This window comes from Oratosquilla oratoria, chromosome 21 (genome assembly GCF_046742065.1).
Source record: "Oratosquilla oratoria isolate Oo_2021 chromosome 21, ASM4674206v1, whole genome shotgun sequence".
NCBI lineage: Eukaryota > Metazoa > Arthropoda > Malacostraca > Stomatopoda > Squillidae > Oratosquilla > Oratosquilla oratoria.
Genome location: NC_134797.1, coordinates 61,586,543 through 61,604,965, shown reverse-complemented (window position 1 = coordinate 61,604,965; position 18,423 = coordinate 61,586,543). Strand labels below are relative to the sequence as shown.

The window sequence follows — 18,423 nt, the reverse complement described above, 5'->3', positions numbered from 1 at the left end:
AGAAAACTGGGAAAGAGTATACAAAGAAGAAACAACAGTTGAAGAGAAATGGAATATTTTGACAAAAATATATATATATATATATATGAAAAAGGAGTGGAAAAGTATGTCACAAGACAAAAACAAGAAAAAGAATATGTAAAGTCTTGGTACAACAAAACTTGTTGGGAGTTAAAAGACAAAAGAACTAAAGCTTGGACCAAATTGAAGAAAGACAAAAGACCTGAAAAATGGAAAATATATAATTGTTATGGAAATGAATATGTACAAGTGTGCAGAGGGGAAAAGAGAAAATATGAAAAAGATGTCATAGAAAAATGTTAAGATCAACCAAAACTATTTTACAGATTTGTAAACAACAAACTGAAAAACAAACAAGATTTGGACAAATTAAGACAAGGAGGAGTTGAATACACAGAGGAAATAGAAATGGCAGAAATTATGAACAAGGGAGAACATACAACCTGGGGAGATCGAATGGAAAGAGAAAGTCCCCCCTATGAAAGAAATAGAAGTAACAAAGAATGAAATAATGAAACACTTGAGTAATCTCAATGTCAGAAAATCACATGGACCAGATGAAATAGCAAACTGGATTTTGAAAGAATGCAGGAATGAACTGGCAGACAAAATACACAGAATAATAAACAGTTCCTTGAAAGAAGGAAAAGTTCCAGAAGATTGGAAAAAAGCAAATATAGTACCTATATAAAAAGGGGGAAATAAAGAAGACCCTACCAACTATAGACCAGTCTCTCTAACAAGTACAATAGCAAAAATTTGTGAAAGAATTGTAAAAAGTAGATGGGTAAAATATTTAGAAAAAAACAATGTGCTAAATCCAAGGCAATTTGCATTCAGACAGGGACGATCATGCGTCACCAATTTAATATGTTTCTATTCAAGGCTAATAGATATAATACAAGAAAGAGATGGATGGGCTGATTGTGCATTTCTAGACCTAAAAAAAGCTTTTGACAAAGTTCCACATAAGAAGTTGCTTAAGAAATTAGAAACTGAAGGAGGAATACAGGGCAAACTGCTTAAATGGATGGAAGACTTTTTGCAAGAAAAAAAATGAGAGTAGTGATAAGAGACAAACACTCAAATTGGGATGAAGTAATAAGTGGTGTTCCACAAGGAACAGTTCTGGCCCCAATAATGTTTGCTATATATATTAGTGATATGGATGAAGAAATTGAAAGTTATATGAGCTTCTTTGCAGATGATGCAAAACTATTAAAAAAAAAAGTGAACACGGAAGAAGATTGTGAGTCACAACAGAGTGATCTAAATAAAGTATGGGAATGGAGTAGGAAGTGGGAGATGGAGTTCAACACTAAAAAGTGTAGTATAATGGAATTTGGAAAAAGCAAAAACAGAATAACAGGATCATATAAATTGGGAGAAGAATAAAAAAAAGTTGAAAATGAGAAGGACCTGGGAGTCATTGTTATGAATAATATGTCACCTGAGAAACACATAAGATTTTTGGAGGAACTTATAATTTAATAAGAACAATCAAAGTGGCATTATATACCTGGATGAAGAAATGGTGAAGAAAATACTAATCACTCTGATAAGACCAAGATTGGAATATGCAGCAACGATGTGGTCACCAAGTACAAAAAAATGTATAACAAAACTTGAAAGAATACAAAGAGCAATTACAAAATTGGCACCAACACTCTCAAAACTATCACATGAAGAGAGACTAGCAAAACTTGAGCTACAGACACTAGAGGAAAGAAGAGAGAGAGGAGATTTGATAACTATTTACAGAATCATGAAAGGCATAGAAATTATTGATAGAGAGGATCTAATAAAATGGGATGATAGAAATACAAGAGGACATGGAAAGAAAATCAAGAAAGACAGCTATACAAGAGATCTGAAAAAAACAGCTTTCCTCACAGAGTAATAGACAGTTGAAACAAGTTAGATGAGAAAGTTGTGTGTGCAAAAACAATACATGAATTTAAAAATAGTTTAGATAAAATGAGATATGAAGACGGGACACCACGAGCATAGCTCCCCTTCCCATAAAATACAACTAGGTAAATAGAGCGAAGATTAGAGCTCCGAAAAAGAAGGGAAATTTTCATGGATCTCAATGTCAAGGAAGTACTTTTTTGTATTTATAGGGAAGGGGAAAGCTCGTGGTGTAGTGGGAAGGTGATGAAAAAGGAGAAGGTGAGGGATTACTAAAGGAAATGAGGAAGGGGAGGACTTGGTCCAGGCAGACAGACACCATGTAAACAAACGCAGCCAGGAGGATTTTAGTGATGAAGAAGAGGAGAAGGTGAGGGATTACTAAAGGAAATGAGGAAGGGGAGGACTTGGTCCAGGCAGACAGACACCATGTAAACAAATGCAGCCAGGAGGATTTTAGTGATGAAGAAGAGATTAACAAAAATGTAAAGATTAGATATGTGGATAAGAGCAGCACAATGGAAGGTGAAGATAATAATTTCCATGGATTTAATGAGGGGGAGGGAGCCAACCCTCCCCGATTAGCAAGCCTAGAAGAAAAAATTGAGAAAATTGTCAAACATTGGGAGGATAGGTTCGGTGAACTCACGCAGATCACGCAGAGAGTTGAAAAATTGGAAGAATTAGAGAAGGTGAACCAAAAACTAAAGAAATAGAAGTATTAAAAAGACAGTTACAAGAAGTAAAAGATGAGAATGAGGAATTAAAGAATAATAATAAAGAAAATAAAGAGTCCATAGCAAAAGAAGCACAGGGTTGGGGAAAAAAACAATCAAAGAGAACAACAAAATTGCATTTAATGATATAGTAAAACAGCAGATGAAAGAACAAACTGAAGACTCAGTTATTAAAGTGATGAGACAGAAGGAGAATATAGTAAGAGACTTAGTAGATAAAAAGAAATGTGTAATTATTTTAGGGATGGAAGAGAAGTATGATCTAAATAGGACTACAATAATCAAAGAGGAAAAAGAAAAAGTAAACAGTTTATTAGAATTAGTTCAGGAAGATGAACCTGAAATAGGGAAACAAATTGAAGAAATGTGTAGACTCGGGAAATATAGTACAGATAAGACCAGACCAATTAAAGTTAAATTCAGGTCACAAACGTCAGCAGAGAGTATCTTAGCAAAAACAGGGAAACTAGCAGACAGTGAACAATATAAAAAGGTATGGATAAAAAGAGAAATGAATAAAGAGGAAAGAGAGTAGGAAAAAAAAAAGGCAAGAAGCTAAGGAAAAAACAAGAACAGAACAGTCAGAAAAAGAGCTATTCTATTGGAGAGTAGTGAATATGAAAGTGAGGAAATGGGTCATAACAGAGAAAAACAATAGGGAAACAGAAAATACAATGGAAGTAGCAGAAAACTAAGAGTGTCTTACACAAATATAGATGGATTAATAACAGGATTGAACGAACTGAATGATTATCTGAAGGAAAAAGAACCGGACATAATGGGAATTGTAGAGACAAAATTACCAACAGTGTATGACATGATGCATATAATTATTGGATTAGAAACAGAGACACAAAACAAAGGGGTGGAGTTATGTTCCTGATTAAGAAAGATATAAACGTGAGGAGTGTCACATATGGAAAGAATAGAGTAGAGATTATTATGATCTAAGTGGAAGACAGAGATAAGAAGAGCAGAAAGTTTGTAATAAATTATGTGCCTCCAAAAATGGCCTCGTGGGAAGAGAGAGAACATAAAAGTATGTTAGAAGACATAAGGATAACATTAAATAAGATAATGGAAGATGGAGGAAGAATAGTTATAATGGGCGACTTTAATTGCAAAGAAGTCTGCTGGGAAGAGATGACAGTAAAGGGTGGAGACGACTCATGGGGATATATTCTACTTGATATGATTATTGACCATACAATGACACAATGGATTCAAGAGAACACTAGGTATAGAAATGAAGAAGAACCACTGAGACTAGACCTAATAATCACATTAGAACCTGAAATAGTGGAAAAGATTGAATATAAAACACCAATAAGTAAAAGTGACAACATATTGATTGAACTGGAACTAAATGAGAAAAAATACATGAAAAGAAATGAACAATATAGAAAAGGAAGACTGATGTATGAATTTTTTCTTCTTTTTTTTTTACAAAACAAGAGAATACATACATGAAAAGAAATGAACAATATAGAAAAGGAAGATTGGTGTATGAAAAAACAAATTTTGATAAAATAAGAGAATTCTTTCAAAAAGAAAACTGGGAAAGAACATACAAAGAGGAAACAACAGTGGAATAGAAATGGAATATTTTGACAAAAAATTATAAAAAAAGGAGAGGAAAATTATGTCCCAAGACAAAAGCAAGAAAAAGAATATTTAAAGTGCTGGTGCAACAAAAGTTTTAGGGAGTTAAAAGACAAAAGATATAAAGCTTGGACCAAATTGAAGAAATACAAAAGACCTGAAAAATGGAAAATATATACTAGTTATAGAAATGAATATGTACAAGTGTGCAGAGAGGAAAAGAGAAAAAATGAAAAAGATTTCATAGAAAAATGTAAAGATCAAGCAAAAGTATTTTACAGATTTGTAAACAAACTGAAAAACAAACAAGAATTAGAGATATTATGACAAGGAGGAGTTGGATATACAGAGGAAATAGAAATGGCAGAAATTATGAACAAGCATTTTAAATCGGTGTTTACAAGAGAGAACATACAACCTGGAGAGATCGAATGGGAAGGGAAAGTTCCCCCTATGAAAGAAATAGAAGTAACAAAGAATGAAATAATGAAACACTTGAGTAATCTTGATATCAGTGTAGTATAATGGAATTTGGAAAAAAAAAAAATAGTAGGATCATATAAATTGGGAGAAGGAATAAAAAAAAAAAGTAGAAAATGAGAAGGACCTGGGAGTCATTATTATGAATAATATGTCACCTGAGAAACATATAAACAAGATTTTTAGAGAAACTTATAATTTAATAAGAACAATCAAAGTGGCATTTATATACCTGGATGAAGAAATGAAGAAAATACTAATCACTGATAAGACCAAGATTGGAATATGCAGCGACAATGTGGTCACCAAGTACAATAAAAAATGTATAACAAAACTTGAAAGAATACAAAGAGCAATTACAAAATTGGTACCAACACTCTCAAAACTATCATATGAAGAGAGACTAGAAAAACTTGAGCTACAGACATTAGAGCAAAAAAAAGAGAGAGCAGATTTGATAACTATTTATAGAATCATGAAAGGCATAGAAACTATTGATAGAGAGGATCTAATAAAATGGGATGATAGAAATACAAGAGGACATGGAAAGAAAATCAAGAAAGACAGTTATAGAAGAAATCTGAAAAAGAACAGCTTTCCTCACTGAGGAACAAGTTAGATGAGAAAGTGGTGTGTGCAAAAACAATACATGAATTTAAAAACAGTTTAGATAAAATGAGATATGAAGACGGGACAGCGCAAGCATAGCTCCCCTTCCCGTAAAATACAAATAGGTAAATACTGGGAAAGTAGGCTAGGTCAACTCACACAGATTGCACAGCGAGTTGATAAATTGGAACAATTAAAGAAGGAAAACCAAAGCCTAACTAAAGGAGTAGAAGAATTGAAAAAAAAAAAAAAAAACAGTTAAAGGAAGTAAACGATGAGAATGAGGAATTAAAAAGGAATAATAGAGAGAATAAAGAATCCATAGCAAAAGAAGCACAGGGTTGGAAGACAGTCCAAGAGAACAATAAAATTGCATTTAAGGATATAGTAAAACAGCAGATGAAAGAACAAACTGAAAATACAGTTATTAAAGTAATGAGGGAGGAGAATATAGTAAGGGACTTAGCAGATAAAAAGAAATGTATAATTATATTAGGGATGGAAGAGAAGTATAACTTAAAGAGGACTACGAGAATTAAGGAGAAAAAAGATAAAGTAAACAATATATTAGAATTAGTTCAGGAAGATGAACCTGAAATAGGGAAACAAATTGAAGAAATGTATAGGATCGGGAAATATAGAACAGATAGGACCAGACCAATTAACCCCTTCCATACGGTGCCGCACACGTAGGCGTCATGGGGAGCGAGTGTATTCGCGAGGCTGCCATATCGGCGTCTTGATTATATTTATTGTAGTCGCCCCTGTGTTTTTACATTCTCTCAAATGTGCCCTGAATCCCATTCTCTGTGGTATTCAAAATTCGCGGGTGAAAGAGAAAACGATCGATATAAGCGGTGACTATATTTTATGATGCGAGTATTATTACGACACGTCGTACGGCTGGCATTGGCTGCTGCCACTGAGATCTAAGTCCATGACGCCTACGTGTGCGGCACTGTATGGAAGGGGTTAAGGTTAAATTCAGGTCACAAACGACAGCAGAGAATATCTTAGCAATAACAGGGAAACTAGCAGACAGTGAACAATATAAAAAGGTATGGATAAAAAGAGAAATGAATAAAGAGGAAAGAGAGGAGGAAAAAACAAAAAGACAATAAGCTAAGGGAAAAAATGAGAGAAAAGAGTCAGAAAAAGAGGAATTCTATTGGAGAGTAGTGAATATGAAAGTGAGGTAATGGGTCATAACAGAAAAAACAATAGGGAAACAGAAAATACAATGGAAGTAGCAGAAAATTAAGAGTGTCTTACACAAATATGGATGGATTAATAACAGGATTGAACGAACTGAATGATTATCTGAAGGAAAAAGAACCGGACACAATGGGAATTGTAGAGACAAAATTGAAAGGTCCACTACCACCCAACAGTGTAGGACATGGTGTATATGATTATTGGATTAGAAACAGAGAGACAAAACAAGGGGGTGGACTTATGTTCCTGACTAAGAAGATACAAATGTGAGGAATGTCACATATTTGAGAATAAACACCTTGTGAGATCGAAACCTTTATTGGTACTACGTTTCGCTTGTTACAGCTTTTTCAAGTACAGACATGACACACACTCTGAGCACATATAAGCCAACAGGGAAGGAACTGGGAGAGGTTATCGGGGAGGGGTGGGTGGTAGGTGGAGGGGGAGGAGGGGAACGGGTGGGACTTGGTGGAGACAAAGGAGGACATTTCGGACAGTTTGTTGAAGTGGACTAAGGGGGACATTTCATACATTTATTTAATGCGGGTAACAGATGGATGATAGGAGGGGCGATGTTAAACATGCCTCTGTTCTGCTCAATGGTTTTGAAGCTTTGAATGGCGGCCGCTTCGAGGCATTTTCTCCTCACCCTGTCTGGTTCACTAAACAGAAGTTCTGCGTTATCCCAATCCATCAGGTGGTCGTTGGTGTTCCGGTGGATAACACAGGCGTTGGTGGTGATGTTGTTCCGGGAATCGTAGCGATGCTCCCGGATCCGGGTCTTCAGGTCACGGGAGGTCTCGCCCATGTATACTTTATCACATCCAGCACAGGGTATGCGGTAGACACCAGCGTTTTTTCCCCACATCTCGTCCTGGCTGTCACTCCTTCTAGAGAGCTCTTTGATAGTTCTGCTGGACTGGCCCACTACCTGTATGTTGCAACGCTCAAGTGTCCGGGTGAGGGTGGCGGTGACGCTGCTGGCTGGAAGGATAAGCCTCCTAGCTGGATCTTTTGTTGGTTCCCGCCCTTCCATTATTTTGAGTGCCTTTTTCTTACACTGGTGGATGATGCACTCTGGATATTCTAATTTCTGAAAAACCTCCTTTATGTGCCTAAACTCGTCCTCTAAGAATTCAGGGCTACATATTCTGAGAGCTCTGAGGTAGAAACCTATGACTACACCTTTTTTAATACTGAGGTCATGGTGGGATAGGAAGTGAGTCAAATCGTCCTTATTGGTTGGTTTCCTGTAGACTGTAAATTTTAAAAAATTATCATGTTTGATGATAAGGGTATCCAAAAATGGAAGGGAATCGTTGATTTCTTCCTCCAAGGTGAACTGGATGGATGGCTCACCTTGGAGGAAGAAATCAACGATTCCCTTCCATTTTTGGATACCCTTATCATCAAACATGATAATTTTTTAAAATTTACAGTCTACAGGAAACCAACCAATAAGGACGATTTGACTCACTTCCTATCCCACCATGACCTCAGTATTAAAAAAGGTGTAGTCATAGGTTTCTACCTCAGAGCTCTCAGAATATGTAGCCCTGAATTCTTAGAGGACGAGTTTAGGCACATAAAGGTGGTTTTTCAGAAATTAAAATATCCAGAGTGCATCATCCACCAGTGTAAGAAAAAGGCACTCAAAATAATGGAAGGGCGGGAACCAACAAAAGATCCAGCTAGGAGGCTTATCCTTCCAGCCAGCAGCGTCACCGCCACCCTCACCCGGACACTTGGGCGTTGCAACATACAGGTAGTGGGCCAGACCAGCAGAACTATCAAAGAGCTCTCTAGAAGGAGTGACAGCCAGGACGAGATGTGGGGAAAAAACGCTGGTGTCTACTGCATACCCTGTGCTGGATGTGATAAAGTATACATCGGCGAGACCTCCCGTGACCTGAAGACCCGGATCCGGGAGCATCGCTACGATTCCCGGAACAACATCACCACCAACGCCTGTGTTATCCACCGGAACACCAACGACCACCTGATGGATTGGGATAACGCAGAACTTCTGTTAAGTGAACCAGACAGGGTGAGGAGAAAATGCCTCGAAGCGGCCGCCATTCAAAGCTTCAAAACCATTGAGCAGAACAGAGGCATGTTTAACATCGCCCCTCCTATCATCCATCTGTTACCCGCATTAAATGAATGTATGAAATGTCCCCCTTAGTCCACTTCAACAAACTGTCCGAAATGTCCTCCTTTGTCTCCACCAAGTCCCACCCGTCCCCCTCCTCCCCCCTCCCCCTCCACATACCACCCACCCCTCCCCGATAACCTCTCCCAGTTCCTTCCCTGTTGGCTTATATGTGCTCAGAGTGTGTGTCATGTCTGTACTTGAAAAAGCTGTAACAAGCGAAACGTAGTACCAATAAAGGTTTCGATCTCACAAGGTGTTTATTCTCACAGTCTTGTCGGCTTTTGCCATTGTGATTCAATGTCACATATGGAAAGAATAGAGTAGAGATGATTATGATGGAAGTGGATGACAGAGAGAGGAAGAGCAGAAACTTTGTAATAAATTATGTGCCTCCAAAAATGGCCTTGTGGGAAGAGAGAGAACATAAAAGTATGTTAGAAGACTCAAGGATAACATTAAATAAGATAATGGAAGATGAAGGAAGAATAGTTATAATGGGCGACTTTAATTGCAAAGAAGTCTGCTGGGAAGAGATGACAGTAAAGGGTGGAAACAACTCATGGGGTAATGTTCTACTTGTGATGATTATTGACCATACAATGACACAATGGATTCAAGAGAACACTAGGTATACAAATGAAGAAGAACCATCGAGACTGGACCTAATAATCACATCAGAACCTGAAATAGTGGAAAAGATTGAATATAAGACACCAATTAGTAAAAGTGACCAACTATTGGTTGAACTGGAACTGAATTAGAAAAAATACATGAAAAGAAATGAACAATATAGAAAAGGAAGATTGATGTATAAAAAAACAAATTTTGATAAAATAAGAGAATTCTTTCAAAAAGAAAGCTGGGAAAGAATATACAAAGAAGAAACAACAGTGGAAGAGAAATGGAATATTTTGACAAAAATTTATAAAGGAGTGGAAAAGCATGTCCCAAGACAAAAGCAAGAAAAAGAATATGTAAAGTGCTGGTACAAAAGCTGTAGGGAGTTCAAAGAGAAAAGAGATAAAACTTGGACAAAATGGAAGAAAGACAAAAGACCTGAAAAATGGAAAATATATACTTGTTATAGAAATGAATATGTACAAGTGTGCAGAGAAGAAAAGAGAAAATATGAAAAAGATGTCATAGAAAAATGTAAAGATCAAGGAAAACTATTTTACAGATATGTAAACAACAAACTGAAAAACAAACAAGAATTAGAGAATCTACGACAAGGAGTTGAATACGCAGAGGAAATAGAAATGGCAGAAATTATGAACAAGCATTTTAAATCAGTGTTTACAAGGGAGAACATACAACCTAGTGATATCGAATGGGAGGAGAAAACCCCCCACTATGAAAGAAATAGAACAAGGAATGAAACAATGAAAGACTTGAGTATTCTTGATATCAGAGAATTGCATGGACCAGATGAAATAGCAAACTGGATTTTGAAAGAATGCAAGAAGGAACTGGCAGACAAAATACATAGCATAATAAACAGTTCCTTGAAAGAAGGGAAAGTTCTAAAAGATTGGAGAAGAACAAATTTAGTACCTATATATAAAGGGGAAAATAAAGAAGTCCCTACTAACTATAGACCAGTCTCTCTAACAAGTACAAAAGCAAAAACTTGTGAAAGAATTATCAAAAGTAAATGGGTAAGGTATTTAGAAAAAACAATGTACTAAATCCAAGGCAATTTGCATTCAGACAAGGATGATCATGAGTCACAAACTTAATGTGTTTCTATTCAAGGCTAATAGATATAATACAAGAAAGAGATGGATGGGCTGATTGTGCATTTCTAGACCTAAAAAAAGCTTTTGACAAAGTACCACACAAGAAGTTGCTTAAAAAATTAGAAACTGAAGGAGGAATACAGGGCAAACTGCTTAAATGGATGGAAGACTTTTTTCAAGATGAGAGTAGTGATAAGAGACAAACACTCTAATTGGATGAAGTAATAAGTGGTGTTCCACAAGGAACAGTTCTGGCCCCAATAATATTTGCTATATAAATAACATGGATAAAAGGAATTGAAAATTATATCAGCTTCTTTGCGGACGATGCAAAACTATTGAAAAAAGTGAACACTGAAGAAGATTGTGAGTCGCTACAGAGTGATCTCAATAAAATATTGGAATGGAGTAGGAAGTGGGAGATGGAGTTCAATACTAAGAAGTGTAGTATAATGGAATTTGGAAAAAGCAAAAAAAGAATAGTAGGATCATATAAATTGGGAGAAGGAATAAAAAAGTAAAAAATGAGAAGGACCTGGGAGTCATTATTATGAATAATATGTCACCTGAGAAACATATAAACAAGATTTTTGGAGAAACTTATAATTTAATAAGAACAATCAAAGTGGCATTTATATACCTGGATGAAGAAATGGTGAAGAAAATAGTAATCACTTTGATAAGACCAAGATTGGAATATGCAGCGACAATGTGGTCACCAAGTACAAAAAAAAATGTATAACAAAACTTGAAAGAATACAAAGAGCAATTACAAAATTGGCACCAACACTCTCAAAACTATCATATAAAGAGAGACTAGAAAAACTTGAGCTACAGACATTGGAGCAAAGAAGAGAGAGAGGAGATTTGATAACCATTTATAGAATCATGAAAGGCTTAGAAACTATTGATAGAGAGGTCCTAATAAAATGGGATGATAGAAATACAAGAGGACATGGAAAGAAAATCAAGAAGGACAGTTATAGAAGAGCTCTGAAAAAGAACAGCTTTCCTTATAGAGTAATAGACATTTGGAACAAGCTAGATGAGAAATTGGTGTGTGTTAAAACAATACATGAATTTAAAAACAGTTTAGATAAAATGAGATATGAAGACAAGACACCACAAGCATAGCTCCCCTTCCGTAAAATACAACTAGGTAAATATATACACACACGTAGATGGATTCACAGCGAAGATTGGAGCTCTGAAAAAGAAGGGAAATTTTCGTGGATCTCAATGTCGAGGAAGTACCTTTTTGTATTTATAGGGAAGGGAAAAGCTCGTGGTGTAGTGGGAAGGCAATGAAAAAGGAGAAGGGGAGGGATTACTGAGGGAAATGGAAGGAAATGAGGAAGGGGAGGACTTGGTCCAGGCAGGCAGACAAACGCGGCCCGGAGGATTTTGGGGATGAAGAAAGGATTAAAAAAAAATGTAAAGATTAGAAATATAGGTAAGAGCAGCACAATGGAAGGTGAAGATAATAATTTACATGGATTTAATGAGGAGGGGGGAAGCCTCCCCCCCCTAAAAAAAAAAAAATGATTAGCAAGACTAGAGGAAAAAATTGAGAAAATTTTCAAACATTGGGAGGATAGGTTCAGTCAACTTACGCAGATCATGCAGAGAGTTGAAAAATTGGAAGAATTAGAGAAGGTGAACCAAAAACTAACTAAAGAAATAGAAGTATTAAAAAGACAGTTAAAAGAAGTAAAAGATGAGAATGAGGAATTAAAGAAGAAGAACAAAGAGAATAAAGAGTCCATAGCAAAAGAAGCACAGGGTTGGGAAAAAAATAACCAAGAGAACAACAAAATTGCATTTAATGATATAGTAAAACAGCAGATGAAAGAACAAACTGAAGACACAGTTATTAAAGTGATAAAAAGAAATGTTTAATTATTTTAGGGATGGAAGAGAAGTATAATGTAAATAGAACTACAAGAATCAAAGAGGAAAAAGAAATAGTAAACAGTTTATTAGAATTAGTTCAGGAAGATGAACCTGAAATAGGGAAACAAATTGAAGAAATGTATAGTCTCAGGAAATATAGTACAGATAAGACCAGACCAATTAAGGTTAAATTCAGGTCACAAACGACAGCAGAGAATATCTTAGCAAAAACAGGGAAACTAGACAGTGAACAATATAAAAAGGTATGGATAAAAAGAGAAATTAATAAAGAGGAAAGAGAGGAAAAAACAAAAAGACAAAAAGCTGAGGAAAAGAACAAGATGAGAACAGAGTCAGAAAAAGAGGAATTCTATTGGAGAGTAGTGAATATGAAAGTGAGGAAATGGCATATAACAGAGAAAAACAATTGGGAAACAGAAAATACAATGGAAGTAGCAGAAAACTAAGAGTGTCTTACACAAATATTGATGGATTAATAACAGGATTGAACGAACTGAATGATTATCTGAAGGAACAAGAACCAGACATAATGGGAATAGTAGAGACAAAATTGAAAGGTCCACTACCACCCAACAGTGTAGGACATGGTGCATATAATTATTGGATTAGAAACAGAGAGGCAAAACAAGGGGGTGGAGTTATGTTCCTGACTAAGAAGGATATAAATGTGAGGAATGTCACATATGGAAAGAATAGAAATGATTATGATGGAAGTGGAAGATAAAGATAGGAAAAGCAGAAAGTTTGTAATAAATTATGTGCCTCCTAAAACAGCCTCGTGGGAAGAGAGAGAACATAAAAGTATGTTAGAAGACACAAAGATAACATTAAATAAGATAATGGAAGATGGAGGAAGAATAGTTATAATGGGTGACTTTAATTGCAAAGAAGTCTGCTGGGAAGAGATGACAGTAAAGGGTGGAGACAACTCATGGGGAAATGTACTACTTGATATGATTATTGACCACACAATGACACAATGGATTCAAGAGAACACTAGGTATACAAATGAAGAAGAACCATCGAGACTGAAATAGTAGAAAAGATTGAATATAAGACACCAATAAGTAAAAGCGACCACATATTGGTTGAAATACAACTAAATGAGGAAAAATACATAAAAAGAAATGAACAATATAGAAAAGGAAGATTGATGTATGAAAAAACAAATTTTGATAAAATAAGAGAATTCTTTCAAAAAGAAGACTGGGAAAGTATATACAAAGAAGAAAGAACAGTGGAAGAGAAATGGAATATTTTGACAAGAATTTATAAAGGAGTGGAAAAGTATGTCTCAAGACAAAAACAAGAAAAAGAATATGTATGTAAAGTGCTGGTACAACAAAAATTGTAGGGAGTTAAAAGACAAAAGAGATAAAGCTTGGACAAAATGGAAAAATACAAAAGACCTGAAAAATGGAAAACATATACTAGTTATAGAAATTAATATGTACAAGTGTGCAGAGAAGAAAAAGAAAATATGAAAAAGATTTCATAGAAAAATGTAAAGATCAACCAAAACTATTTTACAGATTTGTAAATAACAAACTGAAAAACAAACAAGATTTAGAGAAACTATGACAAGGAGGAGTTGAATACACAGAGGAAATAGAAATGGCAGAAATTATGAACAAGCATTTTAAATCAGTGTTTACAAGGGAGAACATACAACCTAGTGATATCAAATGGGAGGAGAAAGTCCCTCCTATGCAAGACATAGAAGTAACAAGGAATTAAATAATGAAACACTTGAGTAATCTTGATGTCAGAAAATCACATGGACCAGATGAAATAGCAAACTGGATTTTGAGAGAATGCAGGAATGAACTGGCAGACAAAATACCTGGCCTAATAAACAGTTCCTAGAAAGAAGGAAAAGTTCTAAAAGATTGGAGAAGAGCAAATATAGTACCTATATATAAAGGGGGAAACAAGGAAGACCCTAATAACTATAGACCGGTTTCTCTTACAAGTACGATAGCTAAAATCTGTAAAAGAATGATTAAAACTAGATGGGTAAAGCATTTGGAAAAAAAAAAGTACTAAATCCAAGACAATGTGGATTTAGAAAAGGAGGATCGTGCGTCACAAACTTAACGTGTTTCTATTCAAGGCTAATAGATGTAATACAAGAAAGAGAGGGATGGGGTGATTGTGCAATTCTAGACCTGAAAAAAGCTTTTGATAAGGTGCCACATAAGAAGTTGCTTAAGAAATTAGAAACTGCAGGAGGAATACAGGACAAACTACTGAAGTGGATGGAAGACTTCTTGCACGAAAGAAAAATGAGAGTGGTGATAAGAGACAAACACTAATTGGGATGAAGTGATAAGTGGTGTTCCACAAGGAACAGTTCTGGCCCCAATAATGTTTGCTATATATATTAATGATACGGATGAAGGAATTAAAAGTTATATTAGCTTCTTTGCGGATGATGCAAAATTTTTGAAAAAAGTGAAAGCTGAAGAAGATTGTGAGTCGCTACAAAGTGATCTCAATAAAGTATGGGAATGGCGTAGGAAGTGGGAGATGGAATTCAATATTAAGAAGTGTAGTATAATGGAATTTGGAAGAAGCAAAAAAAGAATAGTGGGATCATATAAATTGGGAGAAGAAAGAATAAAAAAAATTGAAAATGAGAAGGACCTGGGAGTCATTATCATATGTCCCCTGAGAAGGATATAAACAAGATTTTTGGAGAAACTTATAATTTAATAAGAATAATCAAAGTGCCTTTTACATACCTGGACGAAGAAATGGTGAAGAAAATTATAGTTACATTGATAAGACCAAGATTGGAATATGCAGCAACGATGTGGTCACCAAGTACAAATAAATGTATAACAAAACTTGAAAGAATACAAAGAGCAATTACAAAATTGGCACCAACACTCGCAGAACTATCATATGAGGAGAGACTAGCAAAACTTGAGCTACAGACATTAGAGCAAAGAAGAGAGAGAGGAGACTTGATAACTATTTATAGAATCATGAAAGGCACAGAAACTATTGATAGAGAGGATCTAATAAAATGGGATGGTAGAGATACAAAAGGATATGGAAAAAAAAAAAAAAAACAGTTATAGAAGAGATCTGAAAAAGAACAGCTTTCCCCATAGGGTAATAGATGTTTGGAACAAGTTAGATGGGAAAGTGGTGTGTGCAAAAACAATACACAAATTTACAAACAGTCTAGATAAAACGAGATATGAAGATGGGACACCATGAACATAGCTCCCCTTCCAGTAAAATACAATTAGGTAAATACAACTAGGTAAATACATTTAAACTCTTCCTCTCTTATGTTCCATGTTTCTGCACCATACAGTACTGTCGGCACAATCACTCCTTCACTCCTTTGAAAGCGATTCAATCAGCAAACAGCAAGAAATTCAAACATACATATATGGATAAAAAAGGAAATAAGTGATGAGGAAAAAGAGAAAGACAAGGCTCTCAGAATTGAAGCCAACAATTGAAATGAGAAAAGAGCAGAGACAGATTTTTTTTTTTTTTTTTTTGAGTACTGGACTTGGGACTGAACAAATTTTACATCAGAAAAATGGAAACTTAAACAAAAAAAGAGAAGAAAATATGAAACTAAAAGTGGCATACACAAATATCGATGGTATGATCTCTAGAATTATTTAACTAAATGACTATCTAGAAATAGAGAAACCTGACATGGGAATTATGGAGACAAAACTTAAAGGCCCTCTATCAACTAGTATGGTGGGACAAGGTCTATACAACCACTGGGCAAAAAATAGAACAGACAAGCAGGGAGGACGTGTCATGATATTGACCAAAAAGGGTTTAAATGTGACAAAGATAAATGAAGGCAAAGACAATCTGGAATTAATTATGATTAAAGTTGTGAACAAAAATGTGAAAAACAGAAAATTTGTAGCAGTGTATGTACCACCAAAAACACAGGCTTGGTCTGATAGTGATCATTCTAAATTACTGGAAGACACATTTATCCACATTTATCTTCAACTTCCTTCTTTTGCATACCTTCATAAACTGTCACCATCTTCCTTAATATTTCCTCTGATCCTGCTACAAGTACAATTTCATCATCAAACAACACTGGCTTATCTCACTCTTTTTTTAATTTTCTTTAACCATCTCCAATCCCCAACCCATTACCCTTTTGTTTACCTCCCACAACACCCCATGTATAAATTGAACAGCCAAGACAACATAACATATCCCTAGTGAAGTCCCACCTTTACCTCAAACCACTCAATCTCTCCATTTCTAATTCTAACACAGGCTCTACTACTCTCATAAAAACTCTTGACTTCTCTTAACAGCTTTCCTCCTATCCCATATATCTGCAATACCTCCTACAGAGCCTTCCTGTCTACCCTGTCATCAGCATTTTCCAAATCTATAAAGGCCCAAAAAACATCTTTACCTTTTCCTTTACCTTTTGTAACTTATCTGTGAATGCTTGTTTCTTCTCATCTACAACCTTCTTTGCTTCATCATCCCACCACTCACTACCCTTCCTTCTATTTTCTCCCATCTTGTTCCACACACCATCAACGCACACCTTGTGATTCCGTCCTTGAAACATCCCCATTCTTCTTCCAATCCTAGTTCTACTCTATTCTTCACTCCCTCCCACTCTTCTCTCAACTTCTTTTTTCACTCCCTCTCCTTTTCTTTCTCATTTAAGCAGTTTATTCTAAGCACCTCCCTACTTTCTGTCCTTTTCCTCTTTCTTCATCAGTCCTCCACTCTCAACTTACCTTCCACCATAAAATTATATATATATATATATATATATATATATATATATATATATGTACAGTACATTTCAAAAGTATGCAGCAGCATATTTATGATGAAAAGAGGAAGGCATTTTTTGAGGTCAAATATTGTAAACAGAATGTATCTGGCAACCCCCTACTGTCATGCTGGGCCAACAGATTGGAATGTGAAGGAGAACCCAGCCAGTCTCTCCCACTTTGCCGTAGGAAGAGCATCTACAAGTAACCCCTCTCTTCAAGATCTTGCCTTTTTTCACACTGGTTTTCTTCATTTCCCTAGGATATGTATCATTACCATGGCCCCTACAAAGGAATTAACTAAAGATATAATTGCTCAATTTATTGTACTCAAGAAGGCAGACCATGGAACTAAAGAAATCAGTGAAATGTTGAAGGTAGCCAACTCCAACTTCAAGAGATACACAGTATGATTTCGGGATGGAGGAGGGCTGGAGATACCATCCCAGTAAACTGGTACAGGGGGTCCTAAGAAGACTTCTCCTTCAGATATTTTACTTTTGCTAGTGGATATGACTGTAAAGTAAGATTTATGATGTTCAAAATCCTTAGAAATGTCTTCTTATGATGCCCTATCCTAGGTTTCTGGGATGTTATCTCCAGCCCTCCTCCCTCCCGAAATTGCACCATTTATCTCTTGACTTTGGACTTGGCCATCTTCAATATTTCACTGATTTCTTTAGTTCTATGGCCTGCCTTCTTTAGTCCAATGGCTTGGGCAATTATATCATTAGCTAATTCCTTTGTTGGGCCATGGCAATGATACAGATCCTAGTGAAATTAAGAGAACCATTGTGAGAAAAGGCAAGGTCTCAATGAGGGGGGTTACCTGTAAATACTCCTCCCACCACAGTGTGAGAGTGACTGGTTGGGTTCTCTCATACATTCCACTCTGTTGGACAAGCTATATTTCACCTTGAAAAATGCCTTCCTATTTTCATCATAAATATGCTACCACAAAGGGGTATGTGCTGCATACTTTTGACAAATAATGTATACATATATGTTTGCTCAGTGAAGAAAGACAGCTACAGCAATGCAGTAGTTACCCCTTTAGGAATCAAGTAACCACCCAATTCTGTGTCCTGTTCCAAATACCGTGCTGTACCTAGTGTCAGTGGATTCATCCTGGAAAAAAGTCATAATATTTAGAACCACTCTTCACATTCCAAAGAGGTTGTTTGTCACCACACCTTTAGTCCTAAGCATAACCTAAATGTGACATCTGCCTTCCATGG

General features: G+C 35.8%; 1 protein-coding gene across 1 annotated transcript in view; it reads right to left on the bottom strand.

Moving 5' to 3' along the window:
• LOC143036990 (putative cytochrome P450 49a1) overlaps positions 1-18,313 on the bottom strand; it is a gene marked incomplete at its 5' end in the record, with an annotated part of 42,770 nt that extends 24,457 nt beyond the window's left edge. Inside the window, 1 exon segment of the mRNA XM_076205095.1 lies at positions 18,235-18,313. Coding sequence (XP_076061210.1) covers positions 18,235-18,313 — 79 coding nt within the window.
• Between the last annotated feature and the right edge of the window lie 110 nt (positions 18,314-18,423).